General features: G+C 33.6%; 1 protein-coding gene and 1 long non-coding RNA gene across 2 annotated transcripts; one reads left to right on the top strand and one right to left on the bottom strand.

Moving 5' to 3' along the window:
* Positions 1 to 4,970: 4,970 nt before the first annotated feature.
* Positions 4,971 to 6,481, bottom strand: LOC131952588 (uncharacterized). Its single transcript, XR_009388548.1, has 3 exons — positions 6,427 to 6,481; positions 6,157 to 6,255; positions 4,971 to 5,080 (listed from the first exon to the last, which is right to left on the bottom strand). It is a non-coding gene; the product is annotated as an uncharacterized LOC131952588 (long non-coding RNA).
* Positions 6,482 to 14,762: 8,281 nt separating this feature from the next.
* On the top strand, positions 14,763 to 25,825 carry LOC131952584 (sushi, von Willebrand factor type A, EGF and pentraxin domain-containing protein 1). The gene is made up of 17 exons (XM_059315330.1): positions 14,763 to 15,004; positions 15,868 to 16,054; positions 16,242 to 16,313; positions 16,484 to 16,622; positions 17,015 to 17,139; positions 19,990 to 20,166; positions 20,397 to 20,642; positions 20,740 to 20,916; positions 21,672 to 21,845; positions 22,290 to 22,538; positions 22,735 to 22,947; positions 23,072 to 23,263; positions 23,384 to 23,619; positions 24,133 to 24,361; positions 24,724 to 24,885; positions 25,403 to 25,499; positions 25,691 to 25,825. The coding sequence occupies exons 1-17, from the start codon at positions 14,894 to 14,896 to the stop codon at positions 25,716 to 25,718; spliced, it is 2,814 nt and encodes a 937-aa protein (XP_059171313.1). The 5' UTR covers positions 14,763 to 14,893; the 3' UTR covers positions 25,719 to 25,825.
* Positions 25,826 to 26,155: the final 330 nt, after the last annotated feature.

Genomic DNA, 26,155 nt, shown 5'->3' with positions numbered 1-26,155 from the left:
CTTACCTTTTGTACATCTAGCTTATTTTGGCATTCTCCTAGCTAAATAGATTGGCCTTTTAGGAATAGTGTCGGTTCGACTCAAAGCCCTCGACGAGGGCTAAAACATGACCGCGAGTGAAAATCTCTTTATTTGAGCTATATAACGAAACAAATTCTTGCCGAATTACCCCCTTGATATTTTGTGAGGTGGTAGAAGAAACTCGGCATATATATGTAAAAAATCTCGGCATATGCTGGAAAAATCTGCAAATGGGTCAAAATTGACCAGTTGTATTTCCCTATATAATCTTTGTATTTTATTGGAAAAACAGAGGGTCATTTCAACGTGGATTTTAGGGTACTTAAACTCAGTATATCTGGCTAATTTTTTTAATGCTCCTAGGTAAATGGCTTGGCCTTTAAAACTGTCGGTTTGACTCGAAGCCCTCGACAGGGCTAAAACATAACCGCGAGTGAAAATCTCCTTATTTGAGCTATATAACGAAAAAAATTCTTGCATAACGACCCCATGATATTTTGTGAGGTGGTAGGAGAACATCTAGGAATGTCACCAAAAACTCGCCACAACCGGGAAAAACAGAGGGTAATTTCAACATATAATAGAGACAGAAATCGTGTGGTGTATGGATATTGCTGTACATATGTAGGCAGATGAAAATAATGTGTTAGTGTTTTATAAAGAGAAGCCGCAATCATTTTAGGCGTGTTTTAGGCACTTTCAAATCAAACGTTGCTGGTTTGTTTTTTATGTTTGCTACAGTAATCAGGGATACAGTCCTGATGTCCACTCTATCTGCCAAAAGAAACATCACAGTCCCTACGATTAACTATTTCACATCATTTTCATCACACCATTACCGTCTCGTAGACTAGCGCCACTGCAATATTTCCCTGCCTCCAGGGGTAGAAAAGAGGGCAGATCAGGCTGATTGTAGAGTTTATTATGGAATATGGCGTTTTAGTAACATTTGATTGATACAACACTTAAAGGCTTATTTGATATATGTTGATTTCATAAATAAGTAAGTAATATAGTAGTGTACAACATTAATAGCGGCAGAAATAAAGGGAATATTCAAATAAACACGTGAAAGATAAAAAAAAACAAAGGAAGTACTTCTGTATGCTTGCTCTGTCCAAAGATTTTATCGGTTATTTCCCTTATGTTACTCGAGATATTAAAATACATAGATTGCATGAATGATTTTTTTTTCTTCCTCCAACCTGTAATGTTCTGTGTCTTTATGCCCTGCAAATTATTCGCTTTTATTTTACTATTGTCGACATCGGTTTGTGAAGACTGACAAATATTTGCAATAATACGATTTCTTTATGACGTGTTTGTTTTTCTTCCGCAATCATTTTTGTATTCATACATTAGATCATCTAGGATTTCTTTCATCCAACTAGAAATGTGAATCTATTTGTTTATTAATGAATGAGTACTTTCATTAAAACGGCCAAATAGTAGGAGACAAAACTCAGCTGCTATCTGTTCTCTAACTTTATACTATGTTTCAGACGTGTCGGTTATACATAGGTAAATAATACAACTAAACTACATATTTTAGAGATGCTAATCCTAACTCTAACCCTTACAGCCAGACCACCTCAATTAAATAAACTAGCCAACATATTGGATCGTCCTGATGTAAAAATAAAAAATAAAAAAAAAACTAACAGATATTTTATTGTATTTTCTTTTTTTTTTAGGTGGGGGTCCAAGTCAGTTACAGGTTTAACACGCAACTCTGAACTATTAGCTTTGTGTGTTTATATTTAGCTGTTAATAGGGTTAGTTATATAGCAAATAGAGCCCTAGTCCACTGTACATGCTGTCCAATCTACGGACCATATTTGCTAAGATAGTATCTGTAGAACTCGTGGTGAAAACACATTGCTTAAAAAAATATTTTTTTGATACGGATTTGATACGGAAAAACATAACTTTGCAATATTGTCCGTATGTCTGTGTGTCTGTGTGTGTGTGTGTCTGTGTGTGTGTGTGTAAACACGATTACTTGAGTACCGTTACAGCTAGGTTGATGAAATTTCATATATAAGTATTTTATCAAAATCGTAGATCCGTATCAACTTTTGAGCGATTTCCGATAACCGGAAGTGGTACTTTTTCTACTTTGAATTTTTCAAAAGCCTATAACTTGAGTACTTTTTGAGATAGTTAAAGAAATTTCACATGTAAGTAAAAGATCTAATTCTCTACCTTCTGTTAAATTTTGAGTAATTTCCGTTGACGGGAAGTACTAATTTACGCTATTTCCGATTTCTCAAAAACGCATCTAAATTTATAAAGTACTAATAATATTGCGCACCATTATGAACATCTTTATACGGCGTTCGCTTGGTGTGCAATACCTTTTTCTATGAGATTCTATTTTATTTTAAAAAGTTTATGTATTTAAAATGGATTAAAAATCATAACTACATCCCGAGTTTCCATCCCCTGTTGTTTTATATAAGAATATTAGAGAAAGTTTAGGGGAGATCACTCCCGGTTTATTTTTACAAATGGAGCCCATACTCTGTACAAATCCTGTATAATATGTTCACATCTTTAGAGTGAAAAGAAATAGCTATAAATGTAAATCTATAACAGTCCTTTATGTCGAATAACGAGCATAGTAAATCACCAGGGGAATAATTCGGGACAATGATAATATTTACAAATAGATATTTAATTGGACATTGTATTAATTCCCAAACACCGGGCAGCGCAGGGTATATTATGCTTACTAAGCACATGATCACGTCCCTTTTATAAATAACTTGTATATCCAATGCTAGTGCTGATACATAAATATATTTATTATAAAAGTAGCGGTCTTTAAGTATTTATACTTATAAATGTTAACAGTATGCATAATATAAATTTTTAAAAATATATACAACTCGTTACAAACTAGATAAATGAATATAAAGTCAAATCTTGACTTTTATAGTTGTTCGTGTTTACTGTTCACGTAGATACAGCCAGCCGTAGAGCGCGTTTAGCTACAACATATTGACTTCTGTATAAACTAAAATTGAAAGAAAATAAAAATAAAGGCATGTTCGAATGTAGAAACATAATTTAAAGTGTGCAGCTGGAAAAAGTAATGTTTATAGTAGTGAAAAGATCGCATAAAACTATGACGTCAAATGTCACATGTCTAAACAACAGACTGTAAACAATACTAATGACATCATCTTCCAATTTTAGAATACGAAAAAAGAACAATTTCATTCAAGTTTGATTGAGATCTATAGATCTACTTATAAGGACGTACGCTATGAAATATATACAATTTTATCTGCTACCAAAAATACAAATAACTTTTAAAAAAACATTGAAAAGCCGGTTTTTTAACAGAATCATTTAAATATCTTAACCAGTACTTGCATTTAATATGGTGTTGTGTTGTCTAATACAGTATATAATTTGGTTTAATCTTTTATTCTTAATCTATGCTTATTCTTAGCCTATGTTATTTAAGTGCGCCATATTTTTAGCTATTTAGTTAATTCATTGCTTTGTCACTAGTATCAATCAACGTGTAATTAAGCACATAGCGTTTTGACCAACAACTATTTTATAAAATATTTTTCTCAAATAGTGATACAAATAAAATATATAGTCATATAATTCACATGGGACGTGTACCGAGGGCTAGTTTAGAATAATACACAACGTTGGCAGAAAACACAAAATAAGCCTAATTATCATATGTTTATGATGAGTTTTTTTATCATATAAATTAGGCACCATCAACTCTACCTTCAGTTATTATTATGCGACTTTACTTTCTAAAACCTATTCAACTGTGACTATTATACTAAGCTTTGACTGCAGTCCACCTTGACATAAATCTACTACTGCTTCATCCATCGATATTAATACTCGACTATAGATAAACATCTTTACTATTAACTGTTAACCCTATAAAGCTAAAACATATAAACATATATATATATATATATATATATATATATATATATATATATATATATATATATATATATATATATATATATATATATATGTGTATATTATCCATTGTTAAAAATATTCATAATTATAACGTATTTTTTATTCTTGTGATTCTATTATTTATTTTCTATTTAATATACAATCTATAAAACAATTTCCCCCATTTTTCAATATCACCTATCAAAATAAATTGTATAGTCCTTAGCTTGTTGATGCCTATTTATTGTTTACACGTTGTTTAAATATATAGTACTGTTTTTTTTTCAAATGAAGTTTTAGAAGACGGAACTTCCTTTTTTATTTTTATTTTCCACCATTGGGTCGTGCGTTTTCGCGGCGTCCTGTCGATGCCTGGTTGTCGGTTGTCTAGATGTCTGGTTACCCTCAAATCAAACTCCTCCTGTTTTTTTCCGTTGGTCGGAAATAACGCAGCTCCGCCAGTAAGTGAGAGGTTGTTTCTGGGATTTGTTGAATCGAACTCCTCATCTTCACTCCCTTATATACTGACCTTCACCCATCAATTTCACCAACTCCCTTGAGCATGTACTTCACAACAATCTACAATCGTCCGGTTCGACCAATGACGAAGCATTGAGCATAAGGCACGATAGATTGAGAAAGTAGGATAAATAAAAGCTTGCAATGATCTGTATCGTCAAAGGACTTTTGCCAGAATTAAGCAGACTTTTTAAAACTGTGCTATTTTTGTGACCATAAAAATGAAATTCCGTTTCAAATAGAAGTTTTTGTAATTCTATACCATCATATTTTATCGTTATCATTACGCAAAAATATATTTCCAATCATACGCAGTCTAAATTGTTTCTATAAGTATTATTTAGACATTTGAAAGAGAAATTATGAGGTAGTGTCAGATTTCTTTTACAAAACATTAGGTTACCTAGGAGCAGTTAAAACACATATAAGAAAAAAAAACCTATGATAATTTTTGAGTTAAATATATTTAATTTGAATCAAGTCACAAGAGTCCGTGTTCAAGTTTCTAGGGACATTTGAGAGCAGCGGTACAGGTAGATTCACACGTGCACAGCTGGTCGTTAATAGAGACCACACCCCCAATAGCCAGATCCTGTAAGGTACAGAGACATGCGTGTAAGAAATGGTGAGATTTTTGTGTACAAAGTAAAATTCGACATTGTGAGATTCTACATAGATGATACATTTTGAATTGTAAGATTTCATGTACACAGTAACGTTTAACATTGTGATATTTTATGTAGATAGTAAAGTTCGAAATGTGAGATTTTATGTAGGAAGTAAAGTTTCACATGTAAAAATTCAATTTCAGATTTTATTTAGATAGTAAAGTTTAAAATTTTCAGATTTTATGTAAGCAATAAAGTTTGATATTTTGGATGGGAGATTTTATATCGACGATAAAGTTTGACAGTTACGAGATTTTATGGAAAGAGTTTGTTATAAGATTTCACGCGGACAGTAAATCTGACATTTTATAAGAATAAAGGACACATAATGCCTAAATAAATGTTTAACATTTTATAATATTTTGAAAGAATAGAGACATTATATAGATAGTAACTGTTAAACTTTAAACAAATAAATTAAAAACACCATGTTGATTACGTGCTGAAACAGATAATACACTAATGATGTACGCCTTGCTCAAAAAGCATACAATCTTAATTGAACTAGATAATTTCAGCGTGTAAGACTCAAGTGTTCATAATTACGCTCAGCAAGCGTTCGATGTTGAAACTATGCTTATAAGAAAAAAAAAACAATTGTTGTAATGTATTTTTTCTAATGCCATAAAAATTTCCTGTAAGAAAATCTCCCCCGAACAAGATGGAAGCTAAAAGCGATTCGCCCTGCTAATAATTTCCATTTAATCGATTTAAGAAAGAAATAATAACATTTTATTACAAAGTTAGTTATCTTTTAAATATTTAGGAGAAATTGAATGACGCTTTTCTCAACCGCTTAATTAAAAAAAAAATCCCACTTTTTAGAACGTTATAAAAATAATATTTTAATATACATGTGCTCTATATTTGCCAATTCCTATATTTGTTACAAGAAAATTAAAAGAATAAAGAGCTGTTAATTAAACTAATTTATTTTTAAAAGGTCGTATATTCTTGTCGTTTAGTATAGCCTACACATACAGATAAAAATGTTACTCACGACAGTCTCTTCTGACCAATCTCTGTAGGTACAAACCACCTCACCACTAACTGCATACACCGTCAAGGTCAACAACACAGCGGCCAGGATAATCAATTTCTATTGAAAATGTTGGTTGAAAACCACTTTGAAATAATTGTAAGCCACATATATCGCTCGAAATGACGCGTATATATATATATATATATATATATATATATATATATATATATATATATATATATATATATATATATATATATATATACATATGGTCTTAGTATAGCTTACCATATGCCCCATTTTCGACCACAACATTTGGTTCTAGTGTCCACCTAATACTAACATTAATTGAATACGTGCTTGCTGTTATATACATAATAGATAATCTATTCTAATAAAGCAATTAGCATTTAGCGGCATACATTATTCAATACACTTGATATTAGAATTGATAAAATACATGCAACAGGTATGGGTGTGTTGAAATACATTTATGCCATAGTGAAATTGTTGTGCTGATTGCCGCTTATTCATACCACCAAGTGTAAGCAGTTGTGGTGTTGACCGTGCAATCATCCAACACCTTGAAATTTAGTGTAGTCGTTATGTCTTTATCAGCCCTAAACGTCACTAACTAATCATTTTTGTGGTAAAACCACATCGTCTTCTACATCTTCAAATAGCAAGGAAAAACGAACTCGACTCAACCAACTCATTACAATTTGATGTCCATTTTCTTCAAACGTTTTCTTTTTTAACCTTCGGCCTGAATACAATTAAAACAGCATTATATTAAAAGAATAGCTAGAAATACACATTTCAACAAACAGAACGAGGGATGAACATCTGGTTTAGATAACTTTAAAAGTACGTATGTTTATTTGAAAAAATAAATAAATCAGCATACATTATTTTATAACATACCAGCATTTGATATAGTTTGTAATTATAATTTATTTTTTCCCATCTCAGTTAAACTTTTATCTTTGTGCAGTAGGAATACATTTCCCTATCGTGGATATGAACTCCATAAATTAAAAACTTTTTTTTTTAAGTAAAAGACAATGTAATAATTTTGAACTTTAAGACAAGTAAAGAGAATTAAAATTTTGTTTTAGGTAGACATGACATCTATTCATCCCTCCAAGTCCAAGTAAAAATAAGCAACAAGTAATATGCAATATGTCATTTTACTCATATTTGCAAGATATTTGGATACATTATTATCCTTTGTCAACAGATTTAAAGATTTTAAATTAAATTAGATCTAAAGATATCAGAAATGCAAATTGAAAAATAGTCAATGTCTAATCAACTCAAGCTTTAGTATTAAGAAATAATTAGAGACAAAAATAATATTCTAAAATAAAAACTCTTTCAAACAAATTTATCATTTATTCTTTTTTAGAAATTAGAAAATTTTAATCATATTTACCCATGTGTAATGAAGTTTACATTTAACTATCTAAAATATCTGAAATGTGTTTATAGCAAAGTCATAAGTAAAATATTTTAATCTTTACACCATCTGATTTCACATCATCTTTATATCTAGCATATTATTTTGCTACTTTAAAATAACTTAAAATAACAAAGAGAAGTAGTCTACTTAGATCCCCATGTTATATATTTATCTCTAACTCAAAAAAAAATTATATAAAATATAGCTTGTGTATAAAATATAGCTTATTATATTACAAAATAGCTTAAAATATTTCAAAATAGTTTATGATATTACAAAATAGTTTTAGATATTATGAATTAGCTTCAAGATATTACAAAACAACTTCAAAAATTAAAACAAAGTAGCGTAAGATTTAACAAAATAGCTTAAATTATGACACAGCGTCTTAAGATGTAATACGAAATGGTTTAGCTCATATATATTAAACAGAAATATTGCAAACATTGTGCAATTACAAAATATTCGCAAATCTCAAAATAAGTATTTCTAATTTCTGCACTATTTTCTTCCGCGGATAATCCTACACATTCTCATCTGGAGGTCAGTGAAGATTCTCGTCGCGTCAGACGGTGATAAAGATGACGAAGATGAAGAAGAAGGAGCCGCCTAGGACAACGGCCGTGAAAACTTTGTTCTCCGCGATGCTTTTTTCCCGTCTGCTCTTGCTGTTTTTTTTTTAATTTGTTCGTTTTATTACATTTGTTTAATAACCATTCAACGGTCAAAGGGGAACAACAGTGAAAAGTACAACATAACGAGAGGTTGCTTAGTTAAGTCCCCTACGTTTTTTTTTCATTCTTTAGTTCTTTTTACTTTTTTTGTATATACGAAGTAGGCCTATAGAGAAAGTCTTGTAATCGTGCAGAATTTCTTTTTTTCAAATCTCTACGTTTTACAGCTCCCTGAGTCGTAAAAAACATAGCTTTGCAATCTTGTCCGTATGTCTGTGTGTGTATGTGTGTATGTGTGTGTGTGTGTGCGCACGTGTGTGTAAACACGATAACTTGAGTACCGTTACAGCTAGGTTGATGACATTTCATAAATAAGTATTATATCAAATCGTAGATCCGTAGCATCTTTTGAGCGATTTCCGATAACCGGAAGTGGAACTTTTTCTACTGAATTTTTCAAAAGCCTATAACTTGAGTACTATTTTAGATAGATAAATGAAATTTCACATGTAAGTAAAAGATATAATTCTCTGCCTTCTGTCAAATTTTGAGTAATTTCCGTTGACCAAAAGTAATGATTTTCGCTATTTCGGATTTCTCAAAAAACGCATAAAGTACTAATAATATTCCGCAATATTATGCATTTTTTTGGCGTTCACTTGTGTGCAATTCTTTTTTTCTAAGAGATTTTATGCTATTTTAAAAAGTGTAAGTATTTAAAAAGTATTAAAAATTATGTCTATATCCCGAGTTGATATCCCCTTGATATCGAGAACGTTTAGGGGAGATCACTCCCGGTTTTTTAAAAAATAATTTTGATTTTCAATAATATTTGATTTAAAAAAAAAGATTTATATTTCTGTAGGACAACTTAACCGTTTTTGAATAAAAATAATTTATTTTGTTCCTTTTGTTCATTTAAACGCTTGTTAACAAAACAATTTTTTTAATTGTTACTTCCTCGTGTATGGAGTTTAGTACATGTACGGTAATTTTGCATAAACTAGAAATCGTGATTTTCGATATGTTAAAAAATCTCGACGTTTTAGACATTTCAGAGTCCCAAAAAACTTAATTTTAAAAATTGTGTCCGTATGTTTGTGTATATGTGCGTGTCTGTCTGTTAGATGAAACTTTGCTTATATGTGCCATACACAAGTACGTGTAGGTTTTTATCCGGTTTTGAACAATTTCCAGTATTTAACTGTATTTTGTTGAAATAAGAAATGTTGAGTACTATTTTAATTAGGAACACATAATTTCATATAATAGTATATCTTTTAAGTAACCTCCGATAACCGAAAATGGTACGTAACTATATTTCTGGTTTCTAAAATACCGATAAAGTGAGTACCGTTTCAGTTATTGAGACCAAATTTTATAAGATCGCTCTGCCGCTACCTACGTGTAAATAAACAGGTAATGAAGTTTCAAAACGTCGACTTCAGTACGGTACGGTACGGTACGGAACGGAACGGAACAAAACGGAACAGAACGGAACAGAACGGAACAGAACGGAACGGAACAGAACGGAACAGAACAGAACAGAACAGAACAGAACAGAACAGAACAGAACAGAACAGAACAGAACAGAACAGAACAGAACAGAACAGAGCAGCACACGGTGTCTTCTACTTGGCATTGCCTCAAATTTGACCAGCCTTTAAATCTTCACAAATACCTATCAATAATTTTGAAATAAAATAAATTAAGACGGAACTAATAACAGATAACAAACAGAATCCAGACTTTTCCTCAATAACGTCCAATCCGGATATTTTTAATTCAAGAGTATTATAAACTGTGGGAGTTGTACGGAGAAAGTTCGGTAGAAACAGAGGCGTAGCGAGGGGGGGGGGGGCGGAGAGTGCGGATCGCACCGGGTGACACCATTTAGGGGGGTGACACCAAGGCAAAAAATAGCAAAATATATAGAGAAAAACTTGAGGGGGGGGGTGCTAATCGAAAGTTTGAAGGGGGGGGGGGGGGTGAAAATCGAAAGTTTTAGTGGGGGGGGGGGGTCGCTACTCCTCTGGGGGGTGACACCATTAAGTGCCGCACCGGGTGACACCCGACCTCGCTACGCCACTGGGTAGAAATGCAGAGTATAGAAAGAAAATAGTAACAAAATGACTAAAAAAACAAACAAATATTACCATTGCAGCCCAAAAAGTAGAGCCCCTCCTCCCCCCCCCCCCCTTCCATGAGGGCTAGAGACTCAGTGGGCTGTACGAAGCTGTAAAAGTAAGTCAGATTTGGGAAAGATAGAAAATAGAAAACGCGAAGAATAGTCGCAGAGAACTCAACAGCAAGATTATGATGGTGATTTTTACCGTTAAAAGCTTTTTAATTTTGACAAAAGAAAATTTAAAAAGCAATAATAAAAGAAAATTCCAAAATATTAAGACTTTTATAATAATAAGCTCTCTAAAAAAATAAAATAAAATGAATTAGCTTTTGGTTTTTTACAGCATTGGTCTCTCATAAAGTTCCTTACACATTTGTTGTCACTGCGTCAAAAAGCTTATTATTAAAAACAAAATTAAAATTATTTATATTATTTTCTGCTCTCTATTTATGCATTCTTCAAGAAGTTAACGACTAATAATATTGCTTTAAAATCCGATCAAAGCTAGCAATTTTTTTTAAAACGATTATCTACCCTTTCTTTGTCCGTTGTCAGTCATGAAACTAACTAGTGTCATGTGTGTGTGTGTAGGGGGGGAGGAATTAATGTTTCTGGAAGTTCCAAAAAAATGCTGCATTAAAAAGGAGTTAAAATTTAGCTACAAGATGCATCACAAACCCTCACCAAAAAACAACAATAACAAAAAACAAGCAAGTACATAAACACACGCACAAACGAAAAAACATAGTTAACTATATAAAAGCTGATAAAAATACATCCGATGGCGTTCACGTCCAATGGATTTTAATCTGCTGATCTCTTAATCCTAATGGACATTTGCATCCTCTTCCACAGATCTTCAGTATTTCTGGCCAAGTAAGATAAGCTTTATTATAGCTGTTATATTGCAAACAGGTTTAAAAAATCAACCTTAATTAGTGAGAATAACAGGCTCTTTAAAAGGTAATTAGGAATGAAATTCCCGGTAATTAACGCCTTTTAGTACAAGATCCCGATAATTAGAATTGAAATTAAGTTTCCGCAATTAATTAGCAGATTGTTTTTCTATTTTAAACTTTTGATGAATGATTATTTCATTTTATTTTTAGTCATGCCAGATTTAGTAAATTTACACCAAACATTGAACCAAACGCTGAATGAATAGTCTGGATATAAAAACAAGATGCTTGTTAACATTCATGAACATTGAAACCATATAGTTTGTAGTTGTTTTTTTTAAAGAAAAAAAAGAAAAAGAAATGTTTTTAAAAATCTACAACATATACTTTTAAGACTTCGTGAGTTAGACTAATTTTGTTTAAAAGGCCTTTCCGTTGAAACCAATTTTTACTACTGTATTATGACCAATTTAATACTTGTATGACTCTGTTGCTCGACGATTTGATACGGTCCATCCAGAATCTGGCTTACTGGTAGCCTACCAATTAGTTTGCTTAGTGTAAACAATATCGAACATCAAAATCTGCTGTTAGGGTTTCCGAAAAGCGTATTACACTAGTGACAATTGATTTGTTTTAGTCCATATATTTTCTGTATGATTACCAATTGGAAAAATAAAACACACCAACACGCAAGTCATATACACTTATTCAAACCCGCACACCTACAGACCCACACACCCATATTCCACACAGTCGACCCTCAAGCAAAACCCATACACATCCACACACACCCTCCACACCTATCCTAGCACCTACGACTTCCACGCAGCGACACGCTAAAACACATATGCATTGGTTTTGGACTCATCTGATATCAGGATTACGTGTTTGCCACACTTACTAGTGCGCCACAATTAGTTGTTAGCACATTGTGTGTTATGGGCTGGTTTTGTTTGCACTTTTTCGACATAAACCTAATTTACCATAACAAAAACTGTAAAATAACACATACTCTGCAACTCACACTCAATATATGACATCTTGTTCTATGAACTTTTTTTGACCGTGAAATCTACTTTTACTCCAATGGTCTAGTGTAGGGGTCTCCATATTTTTCAGTCCGAGGGCCGCATTAACTATCATATAGGAGTACGGGGGCCGAGAACACATTCGAAGTCCAAATAAAAAAAAATCAAAATATGGATGCTGGTTTTAATAATTCTTAAAGTGGGTTACTATGTAAGAACACATTGATACACTTCACATTAAAACACTACACATTGATGCATTACACATGAACACCTGTATTAATGGGAATGGTGAAATTGTCTCCTATATGCCAGAATAGAAGACATTTTAGGCTTTAGCTTTGATGTCCGCAACATCAGTGACCTGAGATAATTATTGTACAAGTTTGGCAGGATACACGTAAATTTCTGTTATTTTTTTCCGTAAGCAAAAAGTTTTCCACGGGCCGGTGAGAGGGCCTTGCGGGCCCCAACTGGCCTGCGGGCCGTAGTTGGGAGACCCTTGGTCTAGTATAAAATATGCATACAAAAACCATGACAGTGTATTGGTTTTGTTTATTGGGGTACTCATTCTATACCCCCCCTTGGCTGTAATCATATGTGTTACACCTGTTTCAAAAGCTATGATTCTGGCGGCATGGTACTTTGGTACCTCATTATGCGTTTTCCCAAATGTACTTAAAAGATCAGTTCGGGTTAGTTGGGGGGGGGGGAGTGGGGGGGGGGGGGTTCAACTTTATTCACAACTGTCCGGTCACTTTAGGTCAATTATTCTATACAGCGTATACCTAGGTGTGTCATTAATGTCGCTCTAGATAATCGTGGTGGTGAGGTTGGAGGGGGGAGGGCGACCAACTCAGAGTGAACATAGCGTCAGTTTTTAGGTTACTGTTCTAAACATACATATACAATTAAACATATATACTGATTCAGAAATACATTTAAATAAGTAACAGTGGTATTACGGTAATATTTTTTAGAGAGGGGGGTGGGGGTTGTAACCCCCTTAACCTCCCCTGTTTTCCTTGCTTAGAATTGTGCTGACTAACAAAATGCTAAATTGAAATTTATTAAGATTGTCTACTTGGTAAATTATATTATAATGTTAACAATTTTTTCGGGCGAACGTCCTTCGGGCATTTGGCTTTCCGGAATTCGTCGAATTCGGACAAAAAACGTTCGGCTTGACAGCGTGCTGTACCATACAACTGTTAACCTGAAAATCTTGAGTTCCAATTCGGGTTTCAATGCGTAGGATGTCGCTTTGCCCGCACAACTCTGAAGGGTAACTAACTCACGTTAGGGAATGTAAAGACTAACGGGCTTAAGTGCGGACCACACTATCGATTCATATGCCGATTTAACAGAAACAGGTGAACTCTACGTCACTTGCTCCATAAGCAGTCAGGTTCGAAAGGGAAAACTGCATTAGGACGACGGTACCGGTGACGGCGACAGTAACGACGACTGTAACGATGACGGTAAAATGGACGGTAACAGGAACGACAACGGTAACGATAACGGTAAGGATAAAGGTAATGATAGGATATAATAAAAAAATATGGATATTATAGCGAAGATTAAGGAAAATGCACAAGGTTTTGATTAGCAACGGCTTAACCCCGGCAGTGTGCGATTAGACGCCCGGCCTATCCTGTTGACGCTATGGTGCATACGTTCGTTTTAAAAAGTGCGATAGGCTGTTGATGCTTTGGGTTAATATAGCCGTTCACTAAATTGAATCAGGCGGGCCGTGAGCACTATGGCACATACGTTCGTAATAAACAGTAAGATAGAATATGGATAATATGTAGCATTATAGTCTTTTTTAAAATCGAATCAGGCGGGTCCGCAAGCAGCATGCTGCAAGCAGCGCCCCTGTGGAAGTGTAAACGGTGGGCTCCCGAGAGCGCCCCTCTACGTCCTTGACACCTGGGCTGACCGTGTTATACCTCACTAATACGGTGAGTGATTAACGTACACTCAAGACTTTCATACAGCAAGCCTTGAGGCGCGGAAGCGGTAATGTGGGTATATAATATCATATATATATATATATATATATATATATATATATATATATATATATATATATATATATATATATATATATATATATATATATATATATATATATATATATATATGTGTGTTTTTTTTACTTTACAAGTAAGTAATTAATTGAGTACAACGCTCTATGACCCCTTTCAAATAACCCTTACCCTGAAACGCCCACATTCACTACAGACATATAAGCACAGCAAATTTAAAAGTGGATCTAGTGTACTTACGTGATGAATTCAATAATAAGGCTGCACTAACTGGCTTTGCTAAATACACTTTGCATATTGACACACGCAACCTGCCATTTTCTGTCAACTTCCTCTTACTTGAAATTTTATCACCAGTCATCTTCAGCATCTAGCTTTTTGTTAGTCGTAGCTTTAGCTGTTGGCATTTACGTCATATATAGTAGCATCATAAATATATCTTATTTACTGTTTTCATTCCAAATTTATTGTTAAAAGAATGATATGATGTAAAAAAGATCAAAACCAATCATGAATCTTCCTTTTTTTGAAAATGTTTACATAAAAGCTGTTCTTATTTTTATAATCTCCGGATCTTTACCTGCTCTTATTCATGCTTCAAATTTTTCCAATTATGAAACAGTAAGTATGTACATTTAAAAGAAAAATTTATTAACATAGACATTCAACCAACATTGCATGTTAAAATTGTTTTCACGTAGGACTAGTTTAGACAAAATTCACCTTAAAAATTTAAGTTGGTAAGGCTTAGGATTACATAAGCATACAATTATTTAAAGGTTTTTACAAAGTCATTTGTTTACAATTTAAAAAAAAAAGCTGAAATGACGAAACAAAGCGCACAGTTACAAATACTCGAAAACGCTTAAACAAATACATTTTCAGATCTTTAATTATTTTCTTTTGGTGAACGGCGCCAACATAAAAGTTAAAATTAATTGAATAAAACATGATATCAATTCAGGAGTTTTATTTTGGTGATTAATTGTAAAAGTTGTGATACTTTTATAAAGAGTCAGATGCAGCATAGATTTCAGGTAGGAACGACAACATTGCGACGCCCTTCCAACTCGTAAACTGAGTGGAATATGGTTTTTAGAAAAATTAAGAAATTTTCGATAAATATTTTAATTAAACTGAAAATATCTTAGACTTTATTAGCATTTTAAATATTTTAAAACTATAATTTACAATCATCGTATGCAAGTGAATTAATAACCAAGAGATTTTGACTTTTCAAAATCTGACATGTGTCAGACAAGAAGCAAGGGCTTACCAGTTTCTGACTCGATTGTAGCATCTATGTCTTTGTCATCAGGCGCAAATGCTTATACTCGCTCCTCAAGCGTGTTATCATCGGGATCTATTAAATGTAAACCCTTAACACCGATTGATATTTAAATTTTAATGGCCTAATCTTTCTTTATGTTAATTCTTTATCTAAATTTAATCTATATTTTACACTACAAACTAACGATTCGCAGATCTTATGCAAGGTAAAAAGCTCTGTAAATCTTGAAACATGCATCAACATAAAAAACGCGAATGGCACAGCCAATATGAAGGAAAGAAACGGAAGCATATTTGTATATGAAGGCACACAGTGTGCGTCACGTATCGGCTCTCACAGCTACACATTATTTCAGTGTGTCAAAGGACGGTGGGTTATGGGTATGTTAACATACTACTTATGTAGCCGTTAATAACGTAAATTCTATCATGAAAAAAAAAATACCAACCATTTCTTATTTTCTTTACAGACGATATACCTACACTTTTAGAAACTAAAGCACTTAAGAAACTAACAGTCATTTAGTTTTTAATTTGAAAAAAATATTGCTCTTATTTATCATTACAGATCAATACATAACAGCTAAGACTGTGCACAGATCAAAACGATTCGTAGAAGAATGTTATGAGTTCCCCTGTGGTAAGATGTTTATACATCGCTTATATGTAATTGAATAGTTTATATATTACCTGATTACTAGTGCTAAGATATTGGCATAATTTCTCCTTGATATAAAAGGAGAGCTACTAACTGCATGTACTCTCCGCTACAGTTTATTTTCAGTACTTTTTATTTTCATGGCATTTCAGACCGACCTAAACGTCGAAACAGAGTTCCGTCGATTACTTGCCCATATGTATCAACTAAATACGCAGGCGGGGGTGATTCGTCGGTGAGAGTATGGTGGAACGAACCTCGGGTTGCTGAGATTGATATGGGCAGTGTCGAGTATGTCGTCTTGATGTGTTTCTACGTATATGTTTAAAAATATTGAAAGTAATTAAAAGATTATATAGACTCCACAATCTCGTTTTATATCGAAGTAAAAAAAAATTATAGCATAGCTTTAATCAATTTAATCGACGAACTGATGTCTGAACTGGGAACTTTGCTTGATTTAGAATTTGGGATTCTTTTAATTAACTCGAAACTTTTGAAAATGAGTTAACATTTGCGTTTATAAACAAAATAATTCTACAGAGTTAAATAATCGTGAAACTTTTAAAAAAATATTTGAGCTACATATAATCTATATTTAATATATTTTATTGAAGTTTAAAAAAAATGTTTTATACATTTTTAACGAAATTACTAATTACAACTTATCGCAAATCTTTTAGTATTCAATTAATTGAGGGCGGACAACCAGGTACTTGGTTCGACGAAGGTAGCCACACAATTGTCTACATGGCAAAGGACAGCAGTGGGGAATATGCGACATGCAGCTTTACTTTCAACGTTATAGGTAACAATATTTACTTATATATATATATATATATATATATATATATATATATATATATATATATATATATATATATATATATATATATATATATATATATGTGTGTGTGTGTGTGTGTGTATGTGTGTGCATGATAGAATGTCTAGTTTTCTCTAGTCCGAAGATGCCCATACGAGAACACATACATTGATGGAGGTTCCGCCACATGCCAGCCTTATCAGCAAAATATTTACGGAGCTGAATGTGAATATCGCTGTCATGAAGGATACGAACTTTCAGGAGCTACGAGAGCACAGTGTGAGTAGTATATTAGGTCCCTTTTGGAGCGAATGGGTGAGGCGGATGCGGATGCGGATGCGGAACAAAGGCTATATAGGAAAATACTCACCCAGCCTGGGACAACGACATATAGCAAAATACTCACCCACCTGGGTGAGTGGGTGAGCAGCCTGGCGCAATAACATATAGTAAAATACTCCCTGGGGGAGGTGGAGGTACATCGACATATAGCAAAATACTCACCCACCTGGGTGAGGGTGGGTGAGGGTGGGTGAGCAGCCTGGCGCAATGAGATATAGTAAAATACTCATCCACCCTAGGGTGGGGGATGCGGAGTAGGTCAGTAGGTCACCACCGGTGACCTTGTGACGGAATCAGCGGTGACCTTGTGACGTAATCAGTGACATTATGACGTAATCAGTGACCTAGTTACGTAATTTTAATGAGTTTTTCAATTAGTTTGAATTTAATTTTTAAATTTTAATTAATTTTTATTAACGAGTTACGTAATTTGATTATTTATTTTCTTTTTGACTATTTTTATTTTGTTTTTTAAATTTTAATTAATTTTAGTTTGATTTTAATTTTTTAAATTTTAAATTTTTTTAAATTTTTAAATTTTTAAAATTTTTAAAAATTTTTAAATTACTATTTTATTTTTTAAATTTTATTTTTTAATTGTTGTTAACTTGTTGTTTGTTTATTTTTTTAATTAGTTTAATTTTTTAAATTTTAATTTTGTAATTGTAATTTATTATTAACTAGTTACGTAATTTGGTTATTTGTTTGATTTTAATTGGTTTGATTTTAATTTGTTTGTTTAATTTGTTGGTTTGTTTATTTGATTGTATGTATGTTTAATAGTAAACCACGCCACCACCTGATGGTGGTGGAGAGGGGTGGTGGTGGTTGAGAGGGGTGTTAGTGGTGGATGAGAGGGGGGGTAATGGCGGGGGGTGGAGGAGAGTGTTACGCTAACGCCGACAAAAGTTCTTTGTGTATAACGATTAGCGACACCTGTTACTCATTAGCGACAGCTGTTACGTATCGACCGGCCTGTGAAGCTTCCCGGCGCTGCCCGTTTTTGAATGGGAATGTATTGGTCGACTCGCATCGAGCCCGTGTATCCATTAACCAACAGGCGACAGCTGATCCCCCACTTAGCGGTGGCTCTCGGCTTTTTTCATTACCTTGTTTTTTAAGTTTTCTGATACGCGTATGCTACACGTATACACACACACACACACACTAAAATGAGTGGTGGTGGTGGTGGATGAGAGGGTGAGTAATGGCGGGGGTGGAGGAGAGGGTTGCGCTAACGCCAACAAAAGTAGAAAGTTCTTTGTGTATAACATCCATTATCGACACCTGTTACTCGCTAATGACACCCGACACGTATCGATTCACCAGTGAAGTTTTCCGGCGCTGCCCGTTTTTGACGGGCACCGACCGGAGATTTATGGGTTTTCTCGGTCGCAGCCACTGGGCCAACAGACAACAGCTGTCCAACAGCTGGCGTCATACTTTTCACTAACAGTTATACGTACAGTGTCATGGGTTTTTAAGTTTTCTGGTACGAGTATGCTACAAGCATACACATTCATACAACACACACACACACACACTAAAATTAGAACAAAACTCTTCTTATATTTTATTTATTTATTTATTAACGTTTTTCAAAGTCATCAAAGGCTTTTAAAATATCACGGTGTAAACTTAACAAGTGTTCAACACATATTCGATTATAGTAACATGGGTGAGGGGTGTAAGCAGGCGGGTGAAGGGTGAACAGGTGGTTGAAGGGGGGAGCAGATAGGTGAAGGGGGAGCAGGAGTAGGAGTAAAGGATATATAGTAAAAGATATAGTAAAAGATTCCACCACCTAAGTGAGGTGGGTGAGGAGGTTATTTTTTCATCATCTGTTAACTTTAAGGTTCTATAACTCTATATATTTAAATACATTTTTTGATTCAACCGAGTTTACTTTTCCTAACGTAAGTACATGTAAAGAGGGGTTTCCTATAGATCTGTAATGAATTAGGCCTTTTTGACTATGACTTGTTGCCCAGGTGTTGACATGATACGCTTTTTTTACTGACCTACTCCGCATCCCCCACCCTAGGGTGGATGAGTATTTTACTATATCTCATTGCGCCAGGCTGCGCCACCTGCTCACCCACCCTCACCCAGGTGGGTGAGTATTTTGCTATATGTCGATGTACCTCCACCTCCCCCAGGGAGTATTTTACTATATGTTATTGCGCCAGGCTGCTCACCCACAGACCCAGGTGGGTGAGTATTTTGCTATATGTCGTTGTCCCAGGCTGGGTGAGTATTTTCCTATATAGCCTTTGTTCCGCATCCGCATCCGCATCCGCCTCACCCATTCGCTCCAAAAGGGACCTAATATACTACTAGTGTGACTATAACAATAAATAGACTGCACCAAAGCCAGTTTGTAGACGTCTGTATTAGTTTTTGTTTTAAAATTATGTTTAACTAGCTGAACTAGTTATTTTAAAAAGAAATGTGTTTCATTTTTTATACAATTGTTTATGTAAAATAAAGCAAATACGTGCCAAGCACCACCTAGCGTCGACCATGGCCAGTTTACCTGCGGCTCTGATGGCTACAACTATTTATCTACCTGCTACCTGTCGTGTAGTGCTGGGTATGTCATTGAAAGAGACAATTCTATCAGGTGCCAGACAAGTAAGCAATGGACATCTGCAGGAAGTTGCATAGGTAAATTGCTCAATCTAGCAGATATTTCAACCAATGATAGAAACCTAACAATGTGGAAGCCACATTTTCGTATCATCGATACTAAAGGTCAAGCGTATTTTAATAATGAAATTGTGTATTTTCTAAAGAATAATTTTTGAAAAAAATATAACATTTATATTAGTACAAACAGTATGAATTACCAATATAAAAACATTTAAATGCTAAAAAATATAAGATTCGTTAAATAGTTGACGTGGAGCCACCCAGACTGGACTGTGGACCAAACATCACAGCATTTGCTGGGCCAAAGCTGGGTAAGACAAGCGTGACATGGACACCTGTAAATGCTACAGACAACTCCCGGGCGGATGTTCGTGTTGAGAGTGATCTACCTTCAGGGTATCTCTTCGAGGTGGGCCAAACAGATGTACATTTTACGGCAAGAGATGCAAGTGGAAATATAGGAAGATGTACGAAATTTATCACCGTCACAGGTAAAACATATGTTTTTTATTTACATAGTTAACGCATAGAATGAAGATCACGAATTTTGCTACAAATAAGTTGTAATAATATATTACTGTACACCAGTCAAAAGATGCCCGAACTACCAGCCCATCGAAAACGCTAACGTCAGCTGTTCTCACGCCAATGCCTACGGGTCAGAGTGTGTATCTGTGTGTAACCAAGGTTACCAGATGGTCGGTGCTGATTCTCAGACGTGCCAAGAAAACCAGACGTGGAGTGGATCGAAACCAGCTTGCAATTGTAAAATCCTTTATTTTTACTATATTTAAGTATTATTTAATAAATAAGGTACTTCCATTCCAATCTTTGATAAGAGGCAACACTCATTTATTCTGTTTGTATACCTGCATTGACAGCCTTTTTGATTAGACTCGTTTTGTAACTACATACTCTATAATATAATATGCACATTAAACATTGTCTACACAAAAATAAAACGATTTCTGATACAGCTTTAATGAATATTGTTAACTATAAAAGTCGCATCATTCCGTGCACGTCATAGTCACTCCTTTTAGTATAAATAAAAATGTCCAGGTGACACGAGTTCAGGGAACGCGTTCCATGGTTATACCGGAAATGATAGGGAAGTGTGTGTTATCGTCTTCTTATAGACTAGCTTCACCAAGAAAGTACTGAGGGAGGGACAAAAGAAAACATAACGATAGATATAGAAATTAATTTCAGTTGCGATTAGTTTAAAAAGGAAATGTGCGAATTGTCTTCTCTCTTTAAATCTACATTTGCGCTGGGTGACTTATTACTTAGGTTTTCAAAGTAGTCAGTTATTATTTCATCGTTAGAGTTCATTGCATGTACATTATATTTAAAGTCATGTTTGAATTGAATAAGATATTTTGGTATATTCAGTTCAATTTAAAGGTCAGTAAAAAAATTGTCACCTGATACGGCTAGATTTGTCCTGCACATTATTTTAAAAATTTGCCTAATTTATTGATAGTTTGCTAAACATTCAGTTTTTTAATGATATACAGCGAGAGAATGCGGCAACCCACCATTCGTTGCACACGGAAACTATTCTTGTCCGTCTGGACTAAGATACAAAAACCTCTGCTCATTGAACTGCAGTGCAGGATATCTACCGGTCACTCCAACTACTATCGTCTGCAAAAGTGACCAACAGTGGTCACAAGCTGGTTCATGCGTAGGTAAATACAAATACACGTGTAACTTTCAATCAATTTAATAGTTGAGAGTATTGTTGGAAAATAAGTTCGGAATTTTAAATAAATAATAAAAATTAAATCCGGTCGATTTTGTTTGGGTCGGTAAAACCATGGCTGCAAAACAGAAAAATCCAGCGTTTGAACCACCAGGTAGAAGAAGCTCTATTGCTGTGGACAGCAACACATCTAGGAGAGACAGCTCCAGAATCAAACATCTGCTTAGTTACAGTTTGTTCTTTAATGAACAAAGGCTATGGAAGAAATAAATTCTAGAAAGAAAAGCAGGCTTAAATCAGAGTCAACAGGCTAGTTGTCACGAAATACCTAATTGCCTTGTAGAAAATCCGTTCCAATAATACAATTAACAATTCAGAAGAAGTATAAAAAGTAAGTTGCCCGTCACATTATAAAAAAAAATTATTGCAGATATTGAGGCACCTCAGTTTACAAAAGGCTGTACACGAGACTTTGAAGTTATCGCCGCGGCTGTTCGTCAACGCAACTATGTGAGATTCACATTGCCAGAAGCTGTGGATAACTCTGGCGAAGGGGTTGTCATCACATCCAACCCTATCTCCGGGTCTGATTTCCCACTTGGAGCAAGTCGGGTTGTAGTTTCGGCAACAGACTCTACTGGAAACCAAGACAACTGCTCCTTCTCTATAACAGTTAAATGTAAGAGACAGCAATTTACTGATTTTAAACACAGGCATAAATTAAGTATTATTTTGAATCTTTGCAGATAGTCTACCACTTTTAGATCTATAATATATATATATATATATATATATATATATATATATATATATATATATATATATATAAACATTATACGTATATTATAATACTTGTATTTAAAATGCAATTGTAGCTATTTCGTGTGATGCCCCGAATGTGAACACATCGGCAAAAAATGTGATCGTATACGACTGCCCTGATCAATTTGTCTACGGAGCCTCGTGTTTGATGCACTGCTCTAATGGTGACCAAATTATAGGGTCAAATAGAATGACGTGTGATAAAACAAGAAACTCCACACAACTAGACTGGAAAATAGATGGCAATTCTTTTCCATTTTGCAATCGTAATGATTTTTTTACACTTCACTGAATGTATTTGCTTGTGTCCGAATCGATTTAAGCATGTATCAGATATAATATTGCACTATTAATTGTTGTAAAAACAATCTTGTAAAACTATTCTTACAGCACACTCTTGCAGCAAATTAAATTCTCCCGACAACGGTGCTTTGGCTTGTAACACATCGGACGGTGCAAGTGAAGTGTGCATCGTAATGTGCAATGACCAATACACGTATCCCTACCAAACACCTTTTAAGTTCAGCTGCAGTAAACGAACCGGGACATGGCTGCCAAATAACACAGTGCAAAGTTGCGGCAGTAAGTTTGATTATGACTAAGTACCCATAGCTTCTTTTAATACTATAAGCTGTCAATGCAAATTTACATTAGGAATAGAATGTGAAGTGAGTAAAAGATAATTTATTAAAATATGTTTAGAAAAACGGAAACCAATAGCTGTAACAACAGAACTGCAATTTTACTACTACACTGGAAGCTGCAGTAATGACAGTGCAACCATTAAAGACAAGTTTCTTCAGACTTTAGGAGTTTCTATTTTGAGGGATGCTTGTTCCGAAGATTCACCTTGCTCTGTTGACACTGTGGAGTTGTCTTGTGGTGCAGTTGTTCGTAGAAAGAGAAGGGACACGAGTAACGTTACTTTTGAATTTAAGGTTTATTATGCTTTTATTTTATCAAAATTTTTGTTTTGTTCTATTTTCTTTTCTTTACCGGAAAAGATTATTTTTCGATGTTTGTTTCAAATTTTTAAAATGGAGAAGAAAACTAAAATGGACACATTTTATTTTCACCTACTCGGTCGCTATACAATTTATATGCTTCTCTCGGCAAACCCTTGGCCTAATTTATACTCGTTTATCCACTATTTAACAACGACTGTTTAATCATTTGCAAGCCGATACTGCTTTTCTGTACTTAGTTTTAAGCTTAAGGAAATTTTTTAATAAGATAAAACAAAACTTATATTTAAATGTGTATTTGTTATTTTTGCCGTTGGTAAAGTTAGCGAATCGGTTTAATTAAAAAAAACTAGCTCTAAAAATAACATAACATTCGCTTTAGACCTAGCTTAAGATATTCATAAATTGTTACTTATGGTATCCAAAAAGAAAATCCTAAGCAACAACCGCTTCTGGAATTGTTATATATGAATTTGTTTTGAGTAGATTTCTGTAGTCATCAATATTGGTGAGTACAAGGACTTGGGCGATGATGAAAAAACTTCCAAATACTATGACGATATTGTGATGGGCATCAATGCCAAGATTCAAACCAAAGCCGATGCAGGTCTCCTGAATATACAAAGTATCGGCACTTTAAACAAGATTGAATATGGTCAAGTTGGACTTAAGTGTGAACCAGGGACTAAAATGGCGCAGAGATTAATGGCATGCGGTACATACAAATTGTTTTAGCATAAAAGTAATTATACTATAATTACACATTGTTTTAACTACTAGATACAATACTTATGTTTATGTTACTAAAAATATTGCAAAACATTTTATTTTTATTTTTTAACATTTAATTATATATAATTAAATGTAGAAATGTGTTGCTGCGATGAATTGCGTAAAAATTACTGATTACACAATTAAGGAAACTTACAAATATAATTGAATTTCTACCAATAATTCGTCACTATATTACCGTATAGTTACAGTAACGTTGAAAAAAATCCTAATTAAAAAAGCTACTATTTACAATGCATTAATAATTCTGGTAAGTTTTTGAAGTCGTTACACTACTATTTTCAGCGGGATGTGGAGCGGGCTACATGTTCATTAACGAAACTGAATCTTGCCAGGCGTGTCCTGTAGGGACATATCAGGAGCAGGACGTTGCTTTTTCATGCACGTCTTGTCCTGATGGTCAAACGACAAAGGACCAAGGCTCTACAGCTCTCACCAAGTGTTTGGGTAATGAAAAATATATCCATTGCTATTGATTATTAATCAGTATACTTTCAGTTAATATTATATTTAATATTTATTTATTTTATATTATTATAAATTTATATTCATGAATTTATTATTATAAATTTATATTATTATAAATGATTTATTTTTATATAATATATATTTAAAAATAAGAAGATTTTATCTTTGTGTTTAAAAAAAGATAAGACATAACACGATTTTTTTCTAATCGCTAATGATTTAAATCACTTGAAACAAAAAAAAATGTTTAGAAAAAATATATCTTACTATTGATTTTTTAATAATTATTCTAAGTTTATTTACCATAATTAATATTCAAATGATGAGTATTTTAATTATATATTACAGTAACTACAATTAAAAATGTCGAATGCCAATAGTTTACTTTGTTTTTAAAGACATCGTTGTCTTTTCCAGATTCAAAACAACACTATTCGTTTAAATCAGAAGTCATAGAAGAGATATAGTTTATACATTTTTGTTTTTAAATTTACAGATACAGAACCCAATATAGTCTTAATATCTGCTGCAATATCAGCAGGTGCCTGTTGTGTCCTTATCACCTTATTTCTGACATTCTTTATATATAAAAGGTAATAATTGATAAAGTGCATATTCTAAATTTAGAAAAAAAAACAACGTATATTAGATTGGCTTTTGCTTTACACTGATTCAGAATTTAAAAAAATACTTATATAATTTTATTTTACATTTATTGTGGAAATATGAGAACATTTATTTCTTGGTTTAATGTAATTTTCTTTGTTCTTCTATCATCCTACAGAATGCGGAAAAGGAGTATAAAAACCTGAATGAAAATGATATCAATTTGTACACTTACTTATTTATGTAAGAAATAAGTAATTACATTTATTTAAATATTAAGTACATATAGCTAATTTACTTCTTTATCATCTATGCCAATTCTTCTTATAACCAACTTTTACAATTTTAAAATAAAAATATTGCCAAAGAACTTATTTCTACCTGTTTAAAGAATCAAGTATTTGTGTATAAATAACAAGCAGCAATTGTTAAGGCTACTCTCAAATCACAAATACGTAGGCGTTTACTTGATTCTTAAATTTAACTTACATATAACCAGCAGTTCATCGACATCATCATAGTCTCGACTAATAGAAAGCTTTTGACAGTGTAGATCAAACGTGTTAATGAACACAATATAAGCTTAAAATCTAGGACCCCTATTACAAAACAACAGTGCACAAGCGTATTCACACACATAAAT

Source organism: Physella acuta, unplaced genomic scaffold (genome assembly GCF_028476545.2).
Source record: "Physella acuta isolate Inbredline_101_S28 unplaced genomic scaffold, ASM2847654v3 ptg000878l, whole genome shotgun sequence".
Lineage (NCBI taxonomy): Eukaryota > Metazoa > Mollusca > Gastropoda > Physidae > Physella > Physella acuta.
This window is presented reverse-complemented; position numbering and strand designations above follow the sequence as displayed.

Bases quoted from the DNA above. Each gene is read 5' to 3' on its own strand.
- LOC131952584 (XM_059315330.1), top strand. From the start codon at position 14,894: ATGAATCTTCCTTTTTTTGAAAATGTTTACATAAAAGCTGTTCTTATT. The intron at 16,055-16,241 runs GTATGTTAACAT...TTATCATTACAG, and splicing joins CAAAGGACGGTGGGTTATGG to ATCAATACATAACAGCTAAG. The intron at 23,264-23,383 runs GTAAGTTTGATT...AAATATGTTTAG, and splicing joins CACAGTGCAAAGTTGCGGCA to AAAAACGGAAACCAATAGCT.